Here is a 25,790-nt window from a genome sequence, read left to right as displayed (position 1 = left end):
GCTGCATGTCATATGATCATGTCATGCAATCATAAACAGAATAAGCAACGTAGCATACTAGACCTGTGTTCAAATCCCACAGCACTTTTGATTTCTTTAATCTCTTTGATGTTTTTATTAAATTGACATAAACAACCAACTGACTCTGATTAAAAAGTGACAGAAATATTTTGCTATTCAGAAATCTGGAAATCAGTGCTATCCCAGGCAAATGCATGACGAATGCTTCAGATCACAGGTTGTCAAGGGGATCCCAAGGTCTTTAAGTTTCTGTACTTTTCTACATTTGTTGACTTACTGACTTATATCTGTTCCTGTATACTAATAAAGAAAACTTTTTCTGCAATGAAATACTGCTCCCTTTAATTGTCTGACATGGTCTTTTGGAAGCTAGAACAGAAAAGTTTGAAAATCACTGGTTTAGATGGCAGGAGCATAAGACTTGGTTTCTCACTGTTTATATGTGCTAAATTCTACTTCTGAAAAAAGCAGCAATTTTCTGCTAACAGTTAATATAGCAAAATAATTTGTTCTACCTATCTCTTCACCAAATGGACCCAAAAAAGGATCCAAGACGAAATGTGCAGGGTACACAATGCATCAGAGGAGAAATATAGAGCTAACAAAGCCTCCTTAAAAATTCCCATCAACATTCTTACTACAAGACAGCTTTAAGAGGATCATCTAAGCAGTCCATGGCTGCAACTAATGGATGCACCTGATTTATATGGATAAGGAGTGCTGTCTCGGCAGAACCTCTCTGATCAAGAAATTTATTGTGGGACCTGATTACTATCATTTATATTAAAAGAGGGCTCTGCAGGCCTGCAGTGAAATCTGCTTTTTGCCAGTAAAACTGTACCTTGGATAATCAGTCATGTGCCGAGTTAGGTGTATAAACCCATGGCCCAATTTCCCAAACCCTATCCATTATCTGCGAGGTCCACACCATGAGTGGAGCTTTAAAAAATATACTTACATGCAGGTTTTAACATGTGTCAGCACTAGCACTCAGTGAAGCTTTCCCCAAGAGTACTTTAGGCTTTTCAAAACCCATATTCCTAACTTGGTAATAGTTCTGTGCCCTGCACCCATACACAGTGAAATTTCACATGAGCTTGCAAAAGCTTGCTTTTAATATTGGCAGATACATTTTCAATTTCTTTTTGCCTCGAGACAAACACAATTAAAACAACTTGGGCAAGCACACAGAAAAATGATTATTTCGCCGATGCAAACAGCATCCATCCAACAGCTAAAGATATGACTGTTCAATGATACAATATTTCTGTTATACTTTTGTGTTATAATTGAGCAGTCATTTTTTGCAACCTTAATAAATGTATTATTACAGAATAATAATAAATTTTACATAGGAAAAAGGTAAAATTTCTATGAGAACAAACCTTCACATCTTTTCCCATCTTGTGTTATTTTAAAACCATTACCGCAGTAGCAAATTGTACCATTTCTTGTGATTGCACATCGATACTGACAATGAGCCTGGTTACAAGTGGGCGAAAATTCTGAAAGGAAGCAGATAAAAGTTTAGAGTTCATAGAGTTGTACAGTAAGCTATTTCCTGTAAAAATATAAGTATGGATGGTTTTGTAGTAGAAAGAATTAAGACTTATGGTGTTCTCCAAAAGGATCATTATCCCAAACAACTATGTCCGAGTCGATTTGTACCTTTATCATTGTTGATTGCTTCATATCCTATTACTCTTGGCTATTTGTCATCAATAAGCTATTAGTTAGAGATCCTTACAGTTTACATATAACAGCAGGGAGTAAGAAAGGACAGCCAACCTGCATTTTTTCAAAAAATTTATGTAGCCATTCCCACTGTAACTAAGTAGATAGCTATTGTGACTACAAAGGACAAAGAAGCTGGTCTGGTTGATCAGTAATTACCAGAAACACATTAGGGATTAGGTCATTACATTCATGTTTCATTTAATTCACAGGCTTTCTTGAGGAATTATGGTGTCTGCCTTGTGAAAAGATTGGTGAGATTCAAGAGGAAGATTATAAAATGTAAGTGTGATACTCTGTGAGTTTCTTCTGCTCACGTGGTTTATGGAAACCATGCAGTATCAATAAAACATACAGAAGCCCAGTCTTTGGTCCTTGGCCCTACACATGGCAGATGGCATTATGGAGAATATCATCTCTTATAATATGTGTTGTATTGTGCAAAGAGTGAATTTGTTGCTTGCCCATGAGATTGTGTTTAATGGTTTCCACAAATATGGTTTCTGCTTCATCTGAATCTGAAGGTAAGAGAGGAAGGAAGTATTAGGTTGAACATAATAAAATATCACACCAGAAGTAATTTGTTCAGATTCTCTCCTCGGTCATTATTGAATTTGTTTGATCTCATCAAATGGTTCTCATGCAGATTGAAATGCTATTTTATTACAGTTTATAATTGAACGATTCAAGGCATTCTTCACGGTGTAAAATTCTTGCTTTTCAGTGTTTGGGAACAACATAGTGGCATCAAAAGGATTTTTGCTATGCTGCTGGACAATACAACTTATTTAAAGGAGGCATTAGGCTGGCAAAAGTCAGTTAGTTAACTTCTTGTTAACATGTCCAGTTTTTAACAATAAAGTTAAAAAGGAATGTTTTCAGAAAAGCATGATCAATGTAATTAGATTGACTTCACTCACTTAATTCAATTGGGCTTGATCACAACGAACCCATCCTATTCATTGAACTGAAAACCAGAATCCAATTATTGAAAAAAATATTTGCTATAAACTAACGAAATGTAAATTTGTTGCACATTTATCAATGTTTTGCTAATATAAATGCACTGTTTGCCTGCTATGAACTACAATATACACCACTTTTTTTGTATAATTGTACCCACTCCCAAGTTTCCTTGGGTGTTGAGAATTTCTTGTGCCGTATTCCTCACAAAATCTTTTCCCAATTTCTCTGAACTGTTTTTTCTTCCATGGCCTCTGTGCTTTCCCATTTGTTTTTATACTCCCAAGATCAAGAACTAGAGTGACTGTGCAAGTTTTAATTCACCACCTTTGCAACCATTCAGTCACCCATTATGGATCTACAATGTGTGAAAGCATTTGAGATGACACAAGGTAATTGTCCTGTCGTTTCATGAGAAACAGTAGACAAAACTCAACCTAGTAACTCAGGACTCTGAAGGAGTATTATATGGTCTTTATGACCATAAATAAGTATGAACAAGGTGATTGAAGAAGACAAGTTCTTACATGCACTTCTAGTCCATTCTGAGCACTGAACTGTAAGGCCATCATAAACCAATTTATTTTTGATGCACAGCAATGAGAAGTCAGCATAAATGCTTTAAACACTTCAATGAAACAGATTTTTTAATGTCTGTGACAACTAACTAGTTACTGGTTCTCTATTGTATTGCTCACAACAAGATTTAGTAAATATATATATATAGCAGCAAATGGTCAGAATTACTTCCTTAAGTAACTTTTACTTGTATCTATTGCTTGTGACATCTGTGTCCATTGCCAAGTTATTAGGATGGATGTTCAAATCCAATAAGGACCATGGCAAATCAAGAATGTTGAAGTGCCGCATTCATTTACTATCAGGCAGTAACACTACATTTAACAATATCAATCTGTGGCAATCATCGCCCAAATAGCTAGTTGATATGGCTTGAAATTATCCGCTGTCAAGAATGCATATGTATTTATCATTCAATTATTTGTAATTGTATGTAAAAATAAATAATACTCAACTGCATTTTGTTTACGAATGAAAATATCTCATCAAACTGATGGATTCTTAGAATAAATGACCTTGAAAAATGAAGTCAAAGGGGAATAGGTTATATGTTTGCAAATAAATTAGCTGCGTAACCTTATCAGCAAATTGAAATCGGCAAAGAATGTTGCATAAACACTTGGGAATATTTGATGGTCGACTATTTTAAGTCTTTATCTTTAAAAAGAATGCACGTTGGACTAAAAGACAGTAAATGTAAAATTGAAAAGTCAATGCTATCAGAATTGTCACCACATCCTTCACTGCCTCAATGATCACTCCATCAGTTAAGTCTAAGGACTTCTCGTAGGGCTATCATACAAAAGTGTGACTAATCTCTCCAGTAGGCAGATCCTGCCTGCCCTACAATCAGAAGTCTACCTTTACTGCCTGATATTTACTCATGCGGTAGCATGACTTGAGAAACCTTTCATTATGTGAACTGCATAATATGATCCCACATGTGCATTTCTCCTATTTTCCAGAAGAGACACTTTTTTGCCACCTAGAATATGGTAAGAAGCCCGAGATTGAACTTTTCCTTTCCCAGAAATAGATCTGTGTCCTTGTCCTATGGGATACATGCGCAGTGGTCAATGACAATCATCTAATGTTCCATGGTTACTAAGTAGTTGAATGGTCCCAAATATAAACAGTGCTAAGAACAAAGCTCTAATTATTGACTTCTACTTGTAGTGGAAGTTGGGGTGTGCTTGGCTTATCTTGTCTGAGTAAAGATACTCTTTAAGATGTCTTGGCCTTGTCTTGTGGAATGTATATACATTCCTCAGAAACTGCATGGTTCTGAGTACAGGAGGATCAAGACCACATGTCTCTAGATGGCCTTACAGAACAGATTTTTGGCTGTCCATTGCTTCTGGTGAGATATTGGAATCCGCCAGTCCAGAAGCATCAGATGTGGTATATGCCCTTCTTGGGGTGGGGGGTGGGGGGTGGGAGGGACGTGTAAAAATTTTAAAATGGGAAACCCGCCTCCAACACGCCCACTTTAAGTTTTAACAGGGGCAAGTTGGGGGACGGACGACTTATCTGCTCTCCAGAGGTGGGTCCCTAATTTAAATATTTTAATGAGACTGCGTGCCTCAAATTTTAGCTGTGTTTCAAATTTAATGGCTGTGGACCGGGTTCCCCAGGGCTCGGGAAACATGGCAGGTGAAGGGAGGCGGGAACAACCAGATCCAGCAGGTAAATGTTTTCCAGCACTGCTTGTGGGCCAGGAGGAGCAGGTGTGCTTCACCTGGCACCTCAAGCAAACCTGTTACCCACTCCATGCGATCGGACCCCCCCCAGCATGATTGGCTGCCGCACCCCCCCCCAACCCGCGATCTATCCATGGCACCCCTCCACCCCACCTCGATCTCTCTGGCCCCCGACCGATCTCTCCGCCCCGCCCCGCCCCCTCACACCCCCGATCTATCCAGTCCCTCAGTGATCCCTTCCCCACCTCCCCATCTATCCATGCCCCCCGCCCCCGATGTATCCCCTGACCCACGATCTCTCCCTCCCCCCTGACCCACGATGTCTCCCTCCCCCCACCACCAACCCAAGATCTCTCCCTCCCCTCTCTCCACTCCACTCCCTGGCTGCAGCCTGATGCAATAGGCCTTCCTGCCGGGTAGCCAGCTAACCTCTCAATCTGGCTGGCTGCGGCCGGGAAAAGGAGTCCATAAATTTCAATCCGGTCCTGCCGTCAAATTCGGCAGGGCCTCCAAGAAACCCGCATTCCCAGCTGCTACACCTCCCCCCATTCCACCCCACCACCTCCCCGCCAATATCGGGGCCTCTGTGTCTGACTTCCATTTCAGATTACTGCAGGCCATCTGTCCTCTCTTAGCTGGACAGAAAGCTAAAGGCTTGACCTTTCACCCTCTCCTAATTTTCCAAGACTGGCGATTAGCCAGCTGAGTTGCGACACAGCTACTGCCCTCCGAGGTATGTACTTCCCCGACAGCTACTCCCACAGGGCTCTTATGAATTAAGCCATTCCAGCACTAAACAAAAATTCCTCTCTGGTGCGAGATAGCCACCAAACTGCCTACCATATTGGATGCTTAGGTGTGCAAAAAACGGGTGCAGCGCAAAGGAATTTCTAGGCCTTGAAGTATATATCTATTTTATACTAAAAATCTTACATTTGTCATTCAATTCCTGTCCTTATTTCCTGTTGTCACAATTTTGAATCTTGCTTTTCATGTCAAAAATTAATATTAACAATCCCTATGTAACATTTATAATCGCAAAATAGTATTCAAAAGGTAGATATTTTTCCTACCTATCACGATTGCACACTGCCACCATTTGGTGACGTCGTGCAGTGAGTTTTTGATCTCTCTCTGCTCTGCTGCCATCTTGCCTTCTTTGCAGATAAACTTTTATTTTTTATTTATTTTAATTTATTTTTTATTTTTCTTTACTTTTAGTTTTTTTTGCCTTTTCTCACATTTTCCCACCTTTTAGCCCATTTCCTTCTTCTGACCTCAATTTTTGCCCATTTAAGCCCATTGCCTGGTCAGCACTCAAGTCTCCCATGGTCTTCTTTGCATGCTCCCTGCTCCTTCTCCTGCGCCTTATGCCTCCCAACCCAAATCACACTCCCCAAGCGCTACTTTCCAGTTGTTTTCCCACGTTATTTTTTTTTTGGTTGTTTCATCCTTTGAGTTGTCCCCACTGGTACTTGGCCCTTTTTGCCCGGACTCCCAGTTTCCTAACCTTTTTGCAGATGTCCCCAAACTGAGTCATGTTCCTGGAGAGCTTTGGGAAATGTTTCCACCCATGTTTTTCTTTCTTTCCTTTTTGGCCATCCTGTGTTGGCCATGTGTATTTGGCCCTTTTTGTCCTGTTCAACAGGCAGTTCCCTAGGCACAAGAGGGACACAGATATGGGGCCAAAGAGAGCACAAGAGGAAAAAAGATATGCCAGATAGATATAGGGCAGGGCATTCTTGGAATACAGTGGGCGGGGGGTGGGGGGAGGAGAGGAGACATCTCTGTGACATAGATATAGTATAAAATATGGGAGAGAGAGAGGTTCATCAAAGAGGTCAGTGTGAGTGGCACAGGGACACACAGATTGGGGGAGAGTTAGGATACATATAACAGAGACAAATATGGCAACATATTACTAGAGAGAATGATAGGAAGAAGAGATTTCTGGAAAGAAAGATCAGGGAACAGGGATGTGGCAAACAGAGAAAGAGACACAAGGTCAGAAAGTCATATCCCCCACGGTGCTGTACTGTCAAGCTGAAGCCTGCTGGCTCTTATTTGCTGACCTTAGCCTTCCCATTCCCTTCCTGCTCACCTCCCTATCTTTTCCCTCACAATTTTCTTGGTCCTTCAGACCCAGTCCAAAAAATAAAATAAATCTGCAGCTCTGCTCCCTTCCTACTGCCTCACTCCCCTCTGACCTGGCTCCCCTCCTGCTCAGCTGTGCTTCAAAAGAAATTAGCATATTTAACCCCACTCCAACCCGCTTCAGCTCTATTCCAAAGATGTTCTCCTGCATGCCTGGCCCTGCTCCCTCCTAGCCACGCTCCTCCTTCCCCTTCTCGACTTTCTGCCCATACTTCAAAATTTTACTGTCCCTACCCTTCTCCCCTCACCTACAGCATCCTCCCCTGCTGCCGCATTCTCAGCATTTGAGATGCCTCACAGCTCTACTTCCCCACATTTCTGTCTTTCAGCCTGTCCTCCCAGCTTTACCATCTTTGCACTCTCCTCCCTCACCATCAGCATAAACCTACGGAATAACAGCAGCAGAGATGCTTTGATACTAATTTTCTATTTCTCTATTAATTAAAAAATTCACTGCTGTCTGTTATGCCCACTACTGTATTAATTTAATATACTGGTACTCAGTCCACCAATACATTTTTCAATCAGTGGTGCCCACTGCTATATGAATTTATTAATTCACTCATGCCTGTTGCCATATTAATTCCCTGCTACCCACTGATCCAGTAATTTATTCATTTTCTATTGCCTACTCCTATATCAATTAATTTATTCAATGGTACCCAGTACACTCAATTTATTCCTACACTGTTCTGCAATGTTCATCCGTAACAGTTTCTTCTCAGTAAGTTGGTATCTAAGTGATTTTTATTTCTGATTTTTATTTCATTTTTCTAGCTATGAATACATTCTGTCTTACAAAATCAATAACTTCTCCAATTTATTCCCCTTATTTTTCATCCTATTTATAGGGCCAATATTGTTCTCTAGAATACTGTCATCAATTAATTTGGCAACATCCAAATAAAACTTTTCCAGACTGTACAGTGCTATGCAGCAGCACAGGAGATCGACACACATACATTCTATCACTAATAGTGATTCACTTCTTTTTCTTTTGAAAATTAATTTCACTTTATAATTTAAGGTCTGAAATTGTGATCCTCTACTGCTTATTGAAAACTGGCAAGATCCTATGGAGCCATAGGTTGCTTTGATGGAATGGTTATTCTCCTTATTATCCTGGATACATTACCAAAAGCTTACTCAGCTATGAAGGCTAATGAAGACACTCTCGAAAGCAACGGCAGCCGGAGACTTCCAAATGTCTGAGGTGACGGCTTCAAACAGTCGTTATGCTCCTTGAATATGCTACTCAGGTGCTTAAGGCCTGTTTAAGGACATTGCTGGCAAATTTGGTATAAACTGGGCAGTCCCTGCACTGTGCATGATTTTTAGGGTCTAGAGCAGCCTAACCAGGAATCATTGGAGGTCACCAATGAAAAGGTAAGTAAAAATGTTTTTTTTTCCTTAAGTTAAGTAAAAAGTGCCCCTTCTGATTCCACAGCAATTAGCAGGCGACTGCCAGCTTGCCCTTTCACCCCCACTCCCCCCCTCAAGTTCAGACATCTTAACCAAGATAACTCTTCCATGTAATATCCACCTTATGTTGTGCTGCTCATATCACGACTTGGTACTGATAATTGGAGGAAATTATGCGAAGACTTTGGTCATGCCAACCTACCGCCATGTGGACAGTACTGCAGACTGGTGGGTTTCATTACTAATGGACTAGCTAAAGGGTGTTCTGTGGTGGGTGCCCCTACCCCACCAAATGCAGTGTTATGGCTTTGCATGGCCCAAAATGATTGGAAGATGCAGGAGCCAGGTATTCCAATTGTTGATTCATTTTGCTACCTGTCAGTGCTGGCGGATGCTAAGTTCAGCGTGGACATAGTTCTTTGGGACCACACCGAGCAGGGGCAAAGGACACTTCGTTTTTTTTCAATAACAGAAAATCCCGATGCAGGTTTAGCTTGTAGTGTAGAAGGCACATGTCCAAGAAATCCAAGGCATACAGCAAAAGAACTTGTTCCAGCATATGCAAGATCAAAGACCAATCTCTGAGGTGCATTTGTGGCAAAAACAGGAGGCGGCTGCAAGGATGGAAAGCTCTGGCTTGTTCCTGAGTACCCTGCAAGGGGATTCAAGCCCATGGTGGGCTTGAATAAATGGCATTATTAATTGGTGATAAGCAAGGCCGATACGCAGCACTGGACTTGGACATCTAGAGCATCAAGGTGGTTTCTGCAATCAAGTTGCCTTCAGTAAGTCCTTCTACTATGCTGAAGGCAGATGTCCATCATAGAGTTGATGAGAAAATTCTGAACGATTGAAATTCAGAGAGGTAAGCAGCCGACAGCTGAAGATCCTCCTCTCCAACTGGTACAATCACCACTCCGTGTGGTATGATCTGTGTCTATGCTGTGGCCAGGAGGATATTAGCAATGCACTGATACATTTTATGGTGGGTTGTGCTGCTCACCATGCCGGTTGTGATCAGCTTCTAGTACCCACTGACTATCTAGTGAGAGCACAAACCTGCACTCTCTCTCTTTTAGGGAGAGCGGGAAGTAACCAGGGTCTCTTTGGAATCAAACTGGCTCCAAGGTGACATGGCTAGCAATTGGAACACTGTGGCAGAGACAGTATTCTGTTATCCAAATCAGACAGGTCCACATTACTCCAGAGCACTGTTAGTGATTGACCAGCCAACTTTGGTAATTTCATCCCGGTTTTCGGGCAGCAATGGATTGGATGTGCACTTATAATCGGAATGCAGAACTTACCACCATATTCCTTCCATCGCCCCACCCACTGCCATTTTGATTGGAACCTTCAAGGAGGTGACCAAATCTTCAGCAGCAGCCTCATTATACAACGCAAATTGGGATTCCATGATGTCAATAGGATCCTGAGGCAATTTTCCGGTACCAATGGGCAGAGCGCATGCTGCGCCCAGTAGTACTGGATGTAGAGCCGCCTAACCAACCGTCCTTAAGGGAACCGCTGGAGGACACCTCAAAAACAGGTCAGGTAAGTTTTTTTTTAAAAAGTGTTTTTTGTGGGGCCTGGAGGAACAATAATGCTTCTCCTAGTCCACAAAAACTGACACAACCAATGCCTGGCCCACCATGGGCCTTCCCTGGGTTCACCACCCCCACTTATCATAACTCAACCTACGTGGCTTTAGGAAGGAACCATTGGAATCCCCCTCACCTGATTGGTGAGCTACTCCAAATGTGCAGGCAACCTGCCGTGAATATGATAATGAGACCCAACCATCAAAATGGTTCGGGCCTCTGACCGCTTTCCATCGGGTGGGCGGCAGTCTCACTCTGCCCGCCTCCTGCCCGGTGAAAGGGGTACATCAAAATCAGTCCCATGGCATTACAGGTTTGGGGGGTGGGGGGTGGGAGTTGACCATTTTTTCACAGAAAGAATTTAGAATAGAGTTACGTTTAAATGTTTGATTTTTAAAGCAGTGTATTCACACAAGCTTTTTAAAAAACACTGAAATGATGGTGGTTACAATACTAATGAGCTAGGTACTGAAGTTGTTTCCCCCAGAGACTGAAAACAAAAGCAATTCATTAGCCTGCCTTAGACCTCACACCCATTGTGTTGGGAGGTCCCTGGTTTCAGGCAATTGACAACTGTTGTCTGGCATGGGCCGTCCCCTTGGGTTTTGAACACATGGAGATAAAAACAGAGAAACACTCACAAAGAGTCAGGTTTTTACATAGAAAGCTGCAAAGGCAAGCTTTTGTTGGTCTTAGGAGGTTAGAATGCAGGAGCATAGTTAGGAGTTATTTTATTTAAGTCAAGCAAAATGATGCAAAGTGTAGTGCGTTTTTTATTTTGTAATATTATGCAAAGACAAGTTGTACTCATTGAAGATAAGGTGGTTAAAAAGGCATATGGGATACTTTCCTTTATTAGCTGAGGCATAGAATATAAGTGCAGGGAAGTTATGCTAGAACTGTATAAAACACTGTTTAGGCCACAGCTTGAGTACTGCGTACAGTTCTGATCACTAGATTACAGGAAAGATGCGATTGCACTAGAGAGGGTTCAGAGGATATTTACGAGGATGTTGCCAGGACTGGAGAATTTTAGCTATGAGAAAAGATTGGATAGGCTGGGGTCGTTCCTTTGGAACAAAGGAGGCTGAGGGGAGATTTAATTGAGGTATATAAAATTATGACGGACTAGGTAGAGTAGATAGGGAGGACCTATTTTCCTTAGCAGAGCGGTCAGTGACCAGGGGGCATAGATTTGAAATAATTGGTAGAAGGATTAGACGGGAGCTGAGGAGAAATTTTTTCACCCAGAGGGTGGTGGGGGTCTGGAACTCACTGCCTGAAAGGGTGGTAGAGGCAGAAACCCTCAACTCATTTAAAAAGTGCTTGGATGTGCACCTGAAGTTCCGTAACCTACAGGGCTATGAACCAAGTGCTGAAAAGTGGGATTAAGCTAGATAGCTCTTTTTCGGCTGGCACGGACATGATGGGCTGAATGGCCTCCTTCTGTGCCATAACTTTCTATGATTCCAACTAACTATGGTAGCCTAGTGGCAAGTACCACGGCAAGTTATGGGCTGGCACCAGAAAAATAACAATGAAAGCTATCGGATTGTTAAAAAAAAAACTGGCTCACTACTACCCTTCAGGGATGGACATCCATATTACCCAGTTTGGCCTACATTGACTCCAGTTCTACACTGCATGGCTGACTCTTATTGACCTCAGGACAGCTAAGTATGAGTAATATATGCTGTTTTGTCAGTGTTGTCTTCATCCCAAGAGCAAATATTAAAAAAACTGTTGCTTTACATGTTCAATTGCTGTGAAATAAAGCAGCTTAAATAACTTATATCTAGCCTCATCTTACCAAATATTTTCTTAGTCCGCCTTCAAAAAGAATGGAGAAGTACATAGGGTGGGGAGGGGGGGAGGGTGTATGTGAATGATTTGAGTATCCAGTTCAGAACACAAGGGGTTTCTGTTGTTCAACACTTATAGTTAGATATTGGGCAATATTGGCACATGGGAATGACTAATACTGCTGTACCCAAGAAATACCTAAGGCAGGGTCCAAACATTGTAAAACCTGATAACAGGTTACCTGCCCACTTTTTCCTCAGGTATTGGTGTGCAGAGATATAAGAATGTGGAAAGAGACATTGTAATAAGTTGTTCATTGAGAGCCACAAAAGTATAAAGTATTTAATTATTTACTGTCAATTAATTTAGTGGCACAATTTGCACATGGGGCTTTACATTATAATGAACACAAGCAGACTTGAGATGGAGACCCAGTGGAGCACTCTTGGCCTATCAAATTTTATCACTGGCAATAAGAGATTGGAATGAAAGTATAATTTGCACTCTAGTGTATGATTTAGAGCTAAGACAGAATTATTTTAGATTCACCATGTGACTTATCATACTCCTAGAAACCTTGCTGGACACAAACCTCATCATTGCTGCTGCTGATGCAACTCAGGGTGATGCATTATCCTTAAATCATTTTTAAACGTCTTTGTGTTCTATCGGAAATATTTTATATCCCAGCTATTCTCTCATGAATGCAAAGTTAAAATTTAAAAATGAATGCCCTTGAGTTAAACATGCTCAATTTGACTATTTGATATAATATTAATTAAATCCTTCATTATTTCACTCAGTTCTATACACTGGCTTCTAGGAATGAATCAAAATTAAAGGGCTTTAATTTGATCACTTAAACTAATGCACTCTGTTTTAATAAGTGTCAAGTTTCAGGAATTTTTAGAAACCATTTTTGCACAAAAAGGAATTGAGAAAATGAGCTGGTTTTAATATTTTTTGAGCAAAGTATATTCTCACAAGTTTAAAAAAGCTCCTGGACAAAAGCTGGTTAATATGCTAAATATAAGTTGTTTTCATTAGAGACTAAACAGTAAGCAATTTATTAGCTTGTGTAGGTAACAGAGGAAAAAAATACTCCCATTATGCTGGAAAGTCCTTTGATCCAGCTGTGAAGAGACAGATAAAAAGAACGGTGCTAGGACATAGATGGGCAGAAAGACAAGCTTTTCTGACACAGTAAAACTGCAAGAGCAATTTGGTTTCTGAATAGAGAATTGTGAAGGCTTTAGGCTCAGAAAGTCATAAATGCTGAACGAACAGTTAAGAGACATTTTAGTGGAATTTTAACTCTGCTTGTTTGATTGGGAAGGAGCAGGGAGCAGGAACCAAGCAGAAAATGGAACGGATCCATTTCCTGCTCTGTTCCTGCTGATTCCCCCTTTTAGCACCATTAGTTTTGGCGGCAGATAAGGCTCCCAGGACTCCAGCAGGACCCTCATTTATGAATGCAAATTCGGGTCTCATGACATTCATGAGAGCCCGATGGCATTTTAACCTGCTTCTGAGCATGGTGCCCACTGCCGGCATCCCATCAGATAAAGCTGTTGGGAAGCCAGCGAAGCCCTCTGAGGTAAGTTAAAAAAAAACTTTCTTTATTGGGGCCAGGAGGAGCAGCAGAGCTCCTCTGGGCCCCACAAGAAAAGTCTAGGCCTTTGCTGCCCCAGGCTCCCCCTTCCCCAGCTACAAGAATATCACAACACCGCTACCCCAAGACTTACCTGGCAGCCTGATCCTTGCCCCGACTCTTCACCGCCCCCCCTCTCCCCCGCCCACCCCTCGGTAGATCAGCTGCCACTTTACTTCTGAAACAGGTGAGCAGCTGACTGGCAGATTTCAAATGACACCGGTATGGGATTGCCAACTGCTGCAGCTGGCTTCCCAACAGGAGTTAAAATTGACCCTTTTGTTTCAGTCAAGTAATGTAGGAAGGCATGGTGTGTTCTTTATTTTGTATCATTATGTTAAGATGAGTGGTACTGATTGGACTAAGTAAATCTGATCATAACTGTTACTCTGTATGTTCAGTCGCTGTGAAATAAAGCAGCTAAACAATTTGTATCAAGCCTCACCTCACCAAGTGTTTGCTCAATCTGCCTTTGAGGATGACTGAAGAAGTAATCATGTGAACGATGCGGACATCCATTCCAGATAACATTGTTATGTTCCTGGGTTACAATACCATTCAAGTATATAAAGGGCAGTGTGATGCAACTCCCAAAGAAGTAAGATGCTCAGATTGTATATCGGGTGACTGACACCACTGATCCTGAGAAGGTATCTATAGCAGACCCAAATTTGTAAAAAATAAACTCCTAAAATGGCTTATCATCTGATTCAGAGTTGGTTTCTATGTGTAGGACCTGTCTAGAATGGTAAAATTCTGTTGTTCTTCCCCAGGTCTCATGAGCTATCTTTTATTAAGCAATTCACTGTGTACAGTTAATGTTTTTCTTTCTTAAAAAGAAAAATTGATCCTTCAATTAGATTTTATATTCTGTTCTAACAGTTATGTGATAATTCTTGTTTTCTTTGTTTTTGTCTGAATAGTTCGAGGACCTGCTTTGCAGGTAGAATATTATAGTCTGACTTTGGACCTTCGGTTTGGGTTTGTATTCAAGCTATGGTTGTACTCCATAAAGAATTGGGGAATGTATGGACTTAATTTACACAAATAGAAATCTAACTTAAAAAAAATAATCATTTCAATATGTATTTACATAGAATTAACAGCACAGAAACAGGCCATACGGCCCAACAGGTCTATGCCAGTGTTTATGCTCCACATGAGCCTCTTCGCACCTTACTTCATCAAATCCTATCAACATTTCCTTCTATTTTTTTCTCCCTTATGTACTTATCTAGCTTCCCCTTGAATGCATGAATGCTTTTCGCTTCAACCACTCCACATGGTAGTGAGTTCCATATTCTCACCACTCTGAGTAAAGAAGTTTTTCCTGAATTCCTTATTGGATTTATTAGTTACTATCTTATATTTTTGGCCCCTAGTTTTGGACGCTCCTATTTACTTTCTGTATTCAACAATCCGGCAATTCTTTTAACAGGTCAACTGAGTTACAGAGATCACATTAAATGTTTGTTACACAAAATGTAACTGTAAGCAAAACATTTGAAATTCTATTTTAGCTCCCAATTAATTGTATTGCAGTTCAATTCAATCTGAGGGATTATCTTTCAACAGACTGTGAAGAATCAGGGGATAATTAATTGATATGTCAGTGAGAGGGTTGTTAAGATCTGGAATGCACTACCTGAAAGGGTGGCGGAAGCAGATTCCATAGGAACTTTCAAAAGGCAATTGGACATGTACTTGAAGAGGAACTAGTTTGCAGGGTTATGGGGGAAAAGCTGGGGTGTGGAACTAAATTGGACAGCTCTTTCAAAGAGCTGGCACAGACACAACAGGCCAAATGGTCTCCTTCTGTGCTATAAGATTCTATGATTCTGTGATTACTGAACTGGTCAGTCCAGCTTCTTATTTTGAAGAATTTACTTCACTTGGCAAGGCTCTAATTTAAAGCAAATAAAAATAACTTGCAGTGTTCGAATGACATTGTATTTTTCCAGAAAGGATCCAGAGCTGAACTCGTTGAAACATAATCTAAGGACTATTCTCCATTAATTCAAGATTACAGTCTTCCATTTTTGAATAAGATTGCATTTTGTACAACTATAAAAACATTGTAGGATCCCCAAACCAGCACTCAAAATGATACTTCAGCCAAAGGATATCTGTAGCTATTTGTGGAGGAAAGAGAGAGCAAAGGAAAACCAAAGGGTTTGTTTTAGAAACAATTAAAAAGAGATGCAATTCTCTTCAAACTAGTTATATTTTTAATTTGCATTTATGTTAATATTTTGTACAAGATTTTTATGCAATTTATATTTAAATTGCCAAAGTAATTATCAACACTTCATATTTGAAATGGTTGTAAAGGGCATTTTCTAAAGTTCAAGGTAAAAATTTACTCAAGGACGAATTAATGGAAAAAGATGGTATGGGCTTTGTTCTACATTGCAGTTTTTTGTTAGTCGATGTTGCTGGGAGACTGCTTAAACATGGCAGAGAGGTTTCTCTCACTGCTTATCAAATAAAAAGAATTGGTTTTTGTGTCTGCGCCTTAGAGTTAATTTGTAAGTTAAAAATCTTTCCCTGTAGCTACTCTGAGTAGGTACTAAAAGTACTGAGAGGAATTTGCAAGAAGATCTGTCATCTGTTGTAACTGAAGAGCTGTGAGAATCTGAGAAGCTGCAGAATTACTGCCACAAAGCACAGTGGGGCACTGACAGGAACAGAAACCTGCGGCTACAAATTTCTAAAATTATTTATAAACTAGAATCAACAAAAATTACCCAGTAGATGCCATGATGCACCATCTAATGTTGGCTTGAAGTGTCCCTGCGTGATTGATCAAATTCATTTTTTAAATCGTAGTTTAGAGACCTGATCATTAACATATCATAAATCAGTCTTGTTATACTGTATAATGTGTTCAAATGAAAGCAAGAGCCTTGGAATATGGGAACAGTATAATTTACCACGACTATGAACTGGCGAAAGGGATTTGGATGAGTAAACAAAAAAAAGTCTTTCTTTACATCTAAGTTTAAAATTCAAATTTATTCATGTCTTCATCTTACAATGTAATATCTGATTTTGTATTTTTCAATAGGGGATTAAAAAATAAGATTCAGGAAGTATTTATGAAAATGAAAATTGACACTGTGTGGCTTTAGGCAGTTGGCTTTTGTTAAGTTTACATAGAACTCTCTGTCCAGTTACTTGAATCAACACTGAAAGCTGATGGTTTTCATCATGTATAAGAAAACAATTCAAAGCACGTTCTTCCCAAACAGGCTGGATACATAATTAGAAACCATAGGAAAGAGATCATTGGTATGAGCATTGACACCAATAGTGATACCAATAGTGGTTTGATATACCATAATCCAAATTTTTATTTATACCATATGACAAAGTGAAATTCATATATACTTAAGTACTTTTTTGATGTGGAATTGCTATTAAATTAAAATGGCAGAGTTCAATGGGGCCATTACTTCTTTCCTGATTGTCCATCAGGAACAAACTAAGAAAAAGAATACAAAATTCTAAATGTCATTATGATCATTTTATTTGGAGAGGGGGCTGAACTTTGTGTTCAAATTGAGAATGGCAGCGCAGAGGAATGTGATATTTTCCTATATTGTCAGGATCCATAATACTCGGGTCAATTAATTTACGTAAGATACAGAATAAAGTTCTCTTCATGTTCACAACCTCAGAAAGCACGACCTATTGCAATAATGTCACACTTCCATTTCCCACACGAGACTCTCCAAGTGAACCTGCCAATTTAGCTCTAATTTAGTGCTGGATTTTGCAATTTTGTGCAATGAGTAACTGAATTGAGAGTTTCCAAATTTTGTAAAGCCAACAGTCCAGGCAGGATTAAAACCCACTGTACAGAAGATGAAAACAACTGTGTTCAAACCAACTGTGGCTCCCAGCCCCTAACTGGGTCAGAGACAGAACTGTCTGACATTCACCTGAGGAAGGAGGAAGCCTCCGAAAGCTTGTGGAATTTAAAATAAATTTGTTGGACTATAACTTGGTGTTGTGAAATTGTTTACAATTGTCTGACAATAGTTTATTAAAAAAAAGCCTTTGTACAACAGCTGATACACTAGTTTGGAGGCGACATTATCAGTACCCTAAAGTTGAGATCCACAATGCACTTAAAAATAAAAATACCATTGACTGTGCTTGACATGCTATGTTTTCACCATTTCTGCATTTCCATAGTAGCATGGCATGAAATTACAGCAGTGCCACTAATACAGAAATTACAATAGGTCATTTTTTGGATTGTTAAATAATATTTAGGGGTGATGTAAAGAAAATAAACTACCTCATATTTCCTAAATAAATGTAAAAACTCTACTTCTCATTCCTTTTGTTACACAAAGCTCAAAGTCATTTAAAATAGCACAAAACATGTTACAAGTGACCTTGCTATCATTTTAACTGCAGAAAGGATTAGACACAAATTCCATCAGTATTACTTTCCAAACAGGAAAATATCTTTCTTAAGGGGATGTGCATGTTATAAACTGACCCATATAATTGAAGCATAAGCCTCACTTAATCATTGTAGCCTATTTAAGTTACCTTTTTTCAGTGTTAAGAAGTATTTATATGTCCAAATATTGTGAACTATGCCTTAGAGAGTTTTGTGTATACTTTATGCATTTAAAAAAAACTTAGGGAGGAATCTTCCTTGCCTGCCTCTGTCCTGGAGCAGGATAGATGCAGCATGTCGAAAGTGCATCTCTCCAGACTCAGTGGTGCCCGATTTTCCTGAGCCAGACCATTAACGTGGTTGTAGCCCCAGTACAGGACCATCCGTTGGCAAGGCCATGCACTGGATATTAGGGCTAGAAAGAGGAGTGGGCCTATCAATCATCTTAGGGAGCCTACTAGTTGCTGTTCAGGTTTATCTTTGTCTTTCTGCCAGGCCCTTTCCATTCTGAAGAGGGTCTTGGACACAAGCATTCACTGCCAGCTTCACTAGGCGCCCATCTGGATGACCCAGGTCCACATGAATAGGACATTGAGTCAGGAGAGCTGGAAATACCCCATTGCACTTCAGGGGAAAGCCCCATAAGTCACAGAGCAGTGTAATGGGAACAGAGACTCAATGAAACATGTCTCTGCCCCTTTTTTCTTGATTTTGGTGCTCAAGGAATGGGCATTGAGGGGGCAAATGTCAGAAAAATCAGCCCCATCAACCTTCAGTACTTGTGAGTCAGGAAAGGTATAGAAAGGGTGAATTCAACTACTGCACTGTGTAAAAAAGAATGGGCACCACAATAACTCTATGTGACTTCCAATTAGACTGAATTATAGAATTCTCGTGAGAGGATTGACACTTCCAGATATGTTTGCAGTTGATTTAACGTCCATTTTGTGAGGCGCCTGAGGAAGTTACAATGAACTGAAATGTGACACAATGACTGCAAAACAATGTGACACAATGGGCTCGATATTAGCACTGCGGCGGGTTCTCAGCGGGGGGTCAACTGGACGCGTGGGTAACGCGCCCGGTGAAATCGGGGTGCTCCGCACGCAATTACAGGATAATTGGAGCCAATTACCTGTGCTTCCGGGTTTCCCACTGGTAAGCTGCGCGGCGGGCGTACTGCACATGCGCAGCAAGGTCTGTCAGCTGGAGGAGCCCTATTTAAAGGGGCAGTCCTCCACTGACTGAAAATAGGAAAAATTACAGCATGGAGCAGCCCAGGGGGAAGGTTGCACCCAGGTTTAATGAGTCCTCACTCCAGGTATCATTGGATGGGGTGAGGAGGAGGGGGAGGACAGAGATCTTCCCCCCGGCGGGCGGGAGGAAGCGGCCTGCCTCTGCCACCAAGAAGGCCTGGCTCGAGGTGGCAGAGGAGGCCACATGCACCATCAACATATCGTGCACCTGCATACAGTGCAGGAGGCGCTTCAATCACCTAAGTAGGTCAGCTGAAGTGAGTACACTTACTCATTCCCCTCCCCTCCGTCTGCCACATCACCGTGCCCACCCCACATCTCCTCCTGCACTGCCAACACTACTCTGTCACATCACTCCTCACACCCAATCAAACCTCATCCTCATCTTACCTGCACTTACTCACCTCGCCAGTACTCATCCCACCACTACCACTCAACCCAATCCTCATACAATCTCATGGCTGTACCTCATACTCACCCTCTGATGCATCTCTTTCACGGTCAGTCTCACTCAACCTGCCACTACCTGTGCTGCAGCCACAGGGCATGCATCACATATGTGCAGTAGGAAGCTTAAGGCAAACATGTCGTGAGCATGAAGGGTGTTTGAGGGTTTGTCATCGTGTTTACCTATATTTAATTTCTGATCAACTCACATCACATATTATATTGTCACCACTACTGCCACGTCTTTGCGAATTTTGTCTGGTTTGTGCAATAATGCCCTTTCCTGAGGATCACTATGAAGACCCACAACTCATGCCACCCATTGTGTCACTGCAGAGTGGGTGTAGGTGTATTTGCAGGGCTCTTTTGTGCAGACGACTGAGAGACGTCGGTGATGTCCCCGGTGGCACCCTGGAAGGATGCAGAGGAGAAGTTTTTGAGGGCAGTGGTGACTTTGACAGTGACAGGTAAGAAGATGGTGCTCAGGCCAGCCAGAAGCAGCTCAGCATGAAGGAGGCTACAGATGTTCACGACTACATGTCCACGGAAGCTGAGCCTCGGTCTGTAGACCCTGTGGTGAGGGTAGTGCCCTCTGCGACGCATCTCTCTCTGCGGTTGCCCTCCCTCCTGCTGTACAGGTGGATGTGTCACAGCACTGTGTTGTGGAGCTCCACGTGTTAGAGGTGGACGGCGTGGCCAGCGAGGCTGGTGATGCTGTTTGCCCTCCAAGAAGGTCATGACTGCAGCTACAGCGGCCCCCATCCGGAAGATGTACATTTGAGGGGTCCGCAAGGTAGGTAAATGAGTCTGGACACCGGGGTAAGTGTGCAAGTTTATGTATTTGATTGTTAGGAGGAGAGTGGTGGAGGCCAAACTTTGTCCAAAGTGACAGAGTGGCCTCCTGCAATGAGTGAGGGTCTCACCCCCACCTGTCAAATGGACCTTTGCAGCTGCCACAGGCTGGTGGCTGCAACACGTCCATTTCAACTGGGAGTGTTTCCCCCAGTACGGGAAACAATCTCAGTTAATTGCAAAATCCGATCCCTCCTAAAATATCAGGTCAATCAGGTCTGTAAACAACTTGAAGTACCTGGTTAAGTACTTTAAGTGGCACCCCGCCGGCTTTAATTGCTGGCGGGAGTCCCACATGCGGGGGCTGCGCGCGCATGTGAGCGTGTCACTGGGGAACCCAGAAATGGGGCGGGTTGGAGCTGGGCTCCAGACCCGCCCCGGGAATCCCGGATATCCCGGATTCTCGCAGCCCCCCCGCCACGAACGCACCCGATCGCGGGTGCGAAAATAGAGCCCAATAACTGCAAAACAAAGACCATAGAGTTAACACGGTCATGTAAAATTCCTATGGGCATCATTTTAATAAAGTCTTCAACCTATTTAAAATAAAGAAATACATTGTTGTTTCTTCTAGATGACAGTAAGATGATTCTATTAATTATATTGAATTACAGTATTGATTTGATATTGGTAAATATCCCTTAACCTGATCACCTAACCAGCTTAGCGTCATCAGCAAATTTGATATTATTCGAAGCATCCAGTTCTATATTATTTAGGAATACTGTAAAGAGCAGGGAATCTAGGCGATTATATTAAAGTCCTATTTATTTGCAAGAAGAATGTCATACTTTTTCAATACCTCCAACCAGATAATTGGTTCTGGTTAAGATTCGTTAAAGCTTGCCATCCATGTCAATTTCAAGGAACTAAGTCCAGGTTGTTTAAATAGGAAAATGTAATTCAACATGGCAGCGAGCACATCAATTTTACTTAAAACCCCTAAGGGCGAAGCATAGGATGGTTATTCAAAGCAAGTATCATTACACTCAGGCTACAGTAATGTGAGTGCTCATATTAATGATAGCTCAATGCATCAGGATTCTCAACTATTTCATGTCCCAAGTTGTCTAATAAGTTTGTTGACAAATGCACACTTTTCTGTTGTTTCCTGAAAATTCTACAACAGGGAGGATTTATATGTGAGGCAGAGAAAGAAATAATGCCAAAGGAAAGATTATTAGAAACTGTAAAATGTTTCTCGTCACTGAGAGTGTGACCAGTGCTTCAGTTTTAGGAGCAGTTTTAGAGATCACACCAGAAATCAGAAGCAGATCATCCATTCACAAATCCACAAGGCAGCACAATGGCGGTTTGTAGTACCATTATTCAAGAAGGGGAGTAGGGAAAAACCGGGGAACTACAGGCCAGTGAGCCTAACATCAGTGGTAGGAAAATTATTGGAAAAAATTCTGAAGGACAAAATTAGTCTCCACTTGGAGAAGCAAGGATTAATCAGGGATAGTCAACATGGCTTTGTCAAAGGAAGATCATGTCTGACTAATTTGATTGAATTTTTTGAGGGGGTGACTAGGCATGTGGATGAGGGTAACGCAATGGATGTGGTATACATGGATTTCAGTAAGGCCTTCGATAAAGTCCCCCACAGGAGACTGGTCAAGAAGGTACGAGCCCATGGAATCCAGGGTGCCTTGGCACTTTGGATACAAAACTGGCTTAGTGGCAGAAGGCAGAGGGTGATGGTCGAAGGTTGTTTTTGTGACTGGAAGCCTGTGGCCAGTGGGGTACCACAGGGATCAGTGCTGGGTCCCTTGCTGTTTGTGGTCTACATTAACGACTTGGATATGAATGTAAAAGGTATGATCAGTAAGTTTGCTGATGATACAAAAATTGGTAGGGTGGTAAATAGCGAGGAGGATAGCCTCAGTCTGCAGGATGATATAGATGGGTTGGTCAGATGGGCGGAACAGTGGCAAATGGAATTTAACCCGGAAAAGTGTGAGGTGATGCACTTTGGAGGGACTAACAAGGCAAGGGAATACACAATGAATGGGAGGACCCTAGGCAAGACAGAGGGTCAGAGGGATCTTGGTGTACAAGTTCACAGATCCCTGAAGGCGGCGGAACAGGTAGATAAGGTGGTAAAGAAGGCATATGGGATACTTGCCTTTATTAGCCGAGGCATAGAATATAAGAGCAAGGAGGTTATGATGGAGCTGTATAAAACACTGGTTAGGCCACAGCTGGAGTACTGTGTGCAGTTCTGGTCGCCACACTACAGGAAGGATGTGATCGCTTTGGAGAGGGTGCAGAGGAGATTCACCAGGATGTTACCAGGGCTGGAGCGCTTCAGCTATGAAGAGAGACTGGGAAGATTGGGTTTGTTTTCCTTGGAGCAGAGGAGGCTGAGGGGGGACATGATTGAGGTGTACAAAATTATGAGGGGCACAGATAGGATGGATACTAAGGAGCTTTTTCCCTTCGTTGAGGGTTCTATAACAAGGGGGCATAGATTCAAGGTAAAAGGCGGGAGGTTTAGAGGGGATTTGAGAAAGAACTTTTTCACCCAGAGGGTGGTTGGAGTCTGGAACTCACTGCCTGAAAGGGTTGTGGAGGCAGGAACCCTCACAACATTCAAGAAGCATTTGGATGAGCACTTGAAATGCCATAGCATACAAGGCTACGGACCAAATGCTGGAATATGGGATTAGATTAGATAGGGCTTGATGGCCGGCGCGGACACGATGGGCCGAAGGGCCTCTATCCGTGCTGTATAACTCTATGACTCGATGACCTTCCATTCAGGTTCTGACAGTATGTTTGGAAAACCATCAGAATGTTATCCTAGCCATGAAATGTTGTTAAAATTTACATAGGAACATAGCAATTGCTATTTGAAAAAAGACCAAGGTCCATCTAGTTCGCCTTGTACCATTCCTGATAATTGCATGGTATGATGATCATGGAGTTGTTGACTAATCATAGCAATCACTCTCTATCAATCAGTCTATGACAGACCCAGACGTGAGGTGAGAAAACCATCAGTGGTGGAAAGCTTTGGGAACCATGGGTCCAAAGACACCTGTTCCTCCCAAGCATGCTACACTTACCACATGTCGTGTTTCAAATTACTCACACATATTCCCATTCACATATGTTTATTTCATCCTCCAATGGTTCTACTGGCTCCCAATGGTCTAAATAGACCTAGGCATCATGTACTGGTATTTCCATTTTGCCATAAAGTTTAATGCAGTATTAGCAAAGCATGTTGATGTACTGACAAATTATCCACTTCATACCCCGGAATTTGTATGTATTGATGTTTATGCCATTAAGATAATATGTAACTGATTTTTGTTTGGTTACCACCCCATTTATGCTGGTAAACGGAATGGTATCGAGACGAAAATGACGGAAGAAAAATACCGACTTACTGTTAGAGGTCCGTCCGGTCCAACTTTCCGGAGGATTTTGATTTAGGTGGCTCGATACAAGTGGAGACCACATAAATATAAGTAAATAGGGGTCAAATGGCATTGTCAGGACCCTCAACACCATTTTTGTGTCAGCACTGCCACTGCTATTTCCTCAAAGCGTCCACAAAGCATGGGTGGTTCAGATCAGGAGGCAGTCATTGAAAGGGATACTCATCTGCACCCATTTAAAACACTGCAAGGTTAGGAGACATTTTTACTGACAGTCTTTTTTAAGCCCTTTACGGTCTCAAAATTGGGTCGATAGTCTTGCCGCCCAGTTCATGATGATGCAGCTGGCCCCATTTTGAATGGGGCCTACCACTGAGCGCCCAAAAAGGCTGCCTGTTTCGGGCTGTAGACCCCTTTTAAGATGCAAATAGGAGTCCTTGGCGTTTTAGGTTGGAACTGGTAAGAGCTGGTTGACTGCAGAGTGTCATTGCCTTCCCCTACAGGCCCTCATAAATTGCTGATAGACTCCACCACAATCTCTGACATGTTCATAGGCAATTGTTGATACACAGAAATAATTTTCTTTTAAAGGCTGGATCCCTAAAGTCTGCAGCTTTGTCTTCTTCAGCAGAGCTAAAAACCCTTGTCTGGTCTCTGGCAAGCCATTTCCTTTGCTATCATTTCCAATTATTCCTGCTCCTGCACACTTGTCCTCTGTGCATCACCTTGTGCAAATCCTCTAACTCATTATTTATATCACCTAGGGTGCCAATTTCTGCTCGGGTGCTTGGGGGAGTAAGAACAAGTGAAGGTGCCTCTTGATGAAAGTTTTCTGCAGTCCCTTTGTGTGGCTGCAGGACTAAGTCATTTGAAAGGCCTAGGAAAAGGGTAGGGGGACAAGGATTTGTACGTAATGGCAAATGTAAGCAGTAGCAGATGACTGGCCATGCAATGCAGTGCAAGGTTGTTTTGTGTGTGTGTGTATATGTGTGTATAAAAGAGAGAGAGAGACAGTTTTAAGAGGAAATGGAATGGAAAATGCCCAAACATTGTGCATTGTCTCTGACTTGTCATCTCTGTCGCTGCACGTCCACACTTTGCCAATAATGCCAATGGCATCATCCTCAATTGGAGTCAAGTCTGCAATGTAGTGGGACCTCTTCCTGTTGTTGAGGTCTCCCTCTGTTACTGTGTCAAGTTTTCCTGCAAGAAGAGTAGGAGTAGGTTGGTGTATGTCCTGTTGAAGGGTTCTGAAGATGTGTGAGGCAGCTAAGCACAGTGTGCATGCTGAGAGGAAGAAGCAGCAAATGTGGGCTAGACAGGGAAGTCATTGTGAGGGCAGTAGCAGGTGTTGAGTGAGTAAGTGCAAGCAGAAAGAGTTGTAGGGATGTGTAACAATGGGCCAGATTTTTCTGGAGCAGGGCATCTTGCGGCGTTATTTTTTCAGCAAAATCTGGCCCATTGGGTTTGCAGGAGAGGCTTCGAAAGTGGGGGAGAGAAGAATTGTTAGTGCTGGGGCTAAAGTTTGGTGCTGCAGAGCTGGGTAGAGAGTAAGAGATGTGAAAAGGAGTCTTACCGTGGAAGTCCAGGAAAGGTCATGAAATGTCTTGTTCCATTGCAGCCAAGTCCTAGGAGCTATATTGTTGATATTGATCTACTGCACCATCTCTCTCCATTGCTACTGGCTAATTTGATGGGGCATCTGTTGCCCACTTGAGAGAAAGAAGCCTCCTTCCAATTCCTTATTTGCTCCACAAAGACCTCCATGGCTTTACTGAAGAATCCAGGTGCTATGGCTGAC

The 25,790-nt window shown here is 42.0% G+C and overlaps 1 protein-coding gene across 1 annotated transcript in view; it reads right to left on the bottom strand.

Annotated features, from left to right (window-relative positions):
• LOC137323576 (low-density lipoprotein receptor-related protein 1-like) overlaps positions 1-25,790 on the bottom strand; it is a 1,400,855-nt gene that overhangs the window by 934,130 nt on the left and 440,935 nt on the right. The window contains exon 4 of the mRNA XM_067987196.1: positions 1,407-1,526. Within this exon, the coding sequence (XP_067843297.1) occupies positions 1,407-1,526 (120 nt within the window). The remainder of the gene's footprint in view (positions 1-1,406; positions 1,527-25,790) is intronic.

The sequence above is a fragment of the Heptranchias perlo genome, chromosome 7 (assembly GCF_035084215.1).
Source record: "Heptranchias perlo isolate sHepPer1 chromosome 7, sHepPer1.hap1, whole genome shotgun sequence".
NCBI classification, from domain to species: Eukaryota; Metazoa; Chordata; class Chondrichthyes; order Hexanchiformes; family Hexanchidae; genus Heptranchias; species Heptranchias perlo.
The sequence above is the reverse complement of the archived record's forward strand: the minus strand, read 5'-3'. Positions and strand labels throughout refer to the sequence as shown.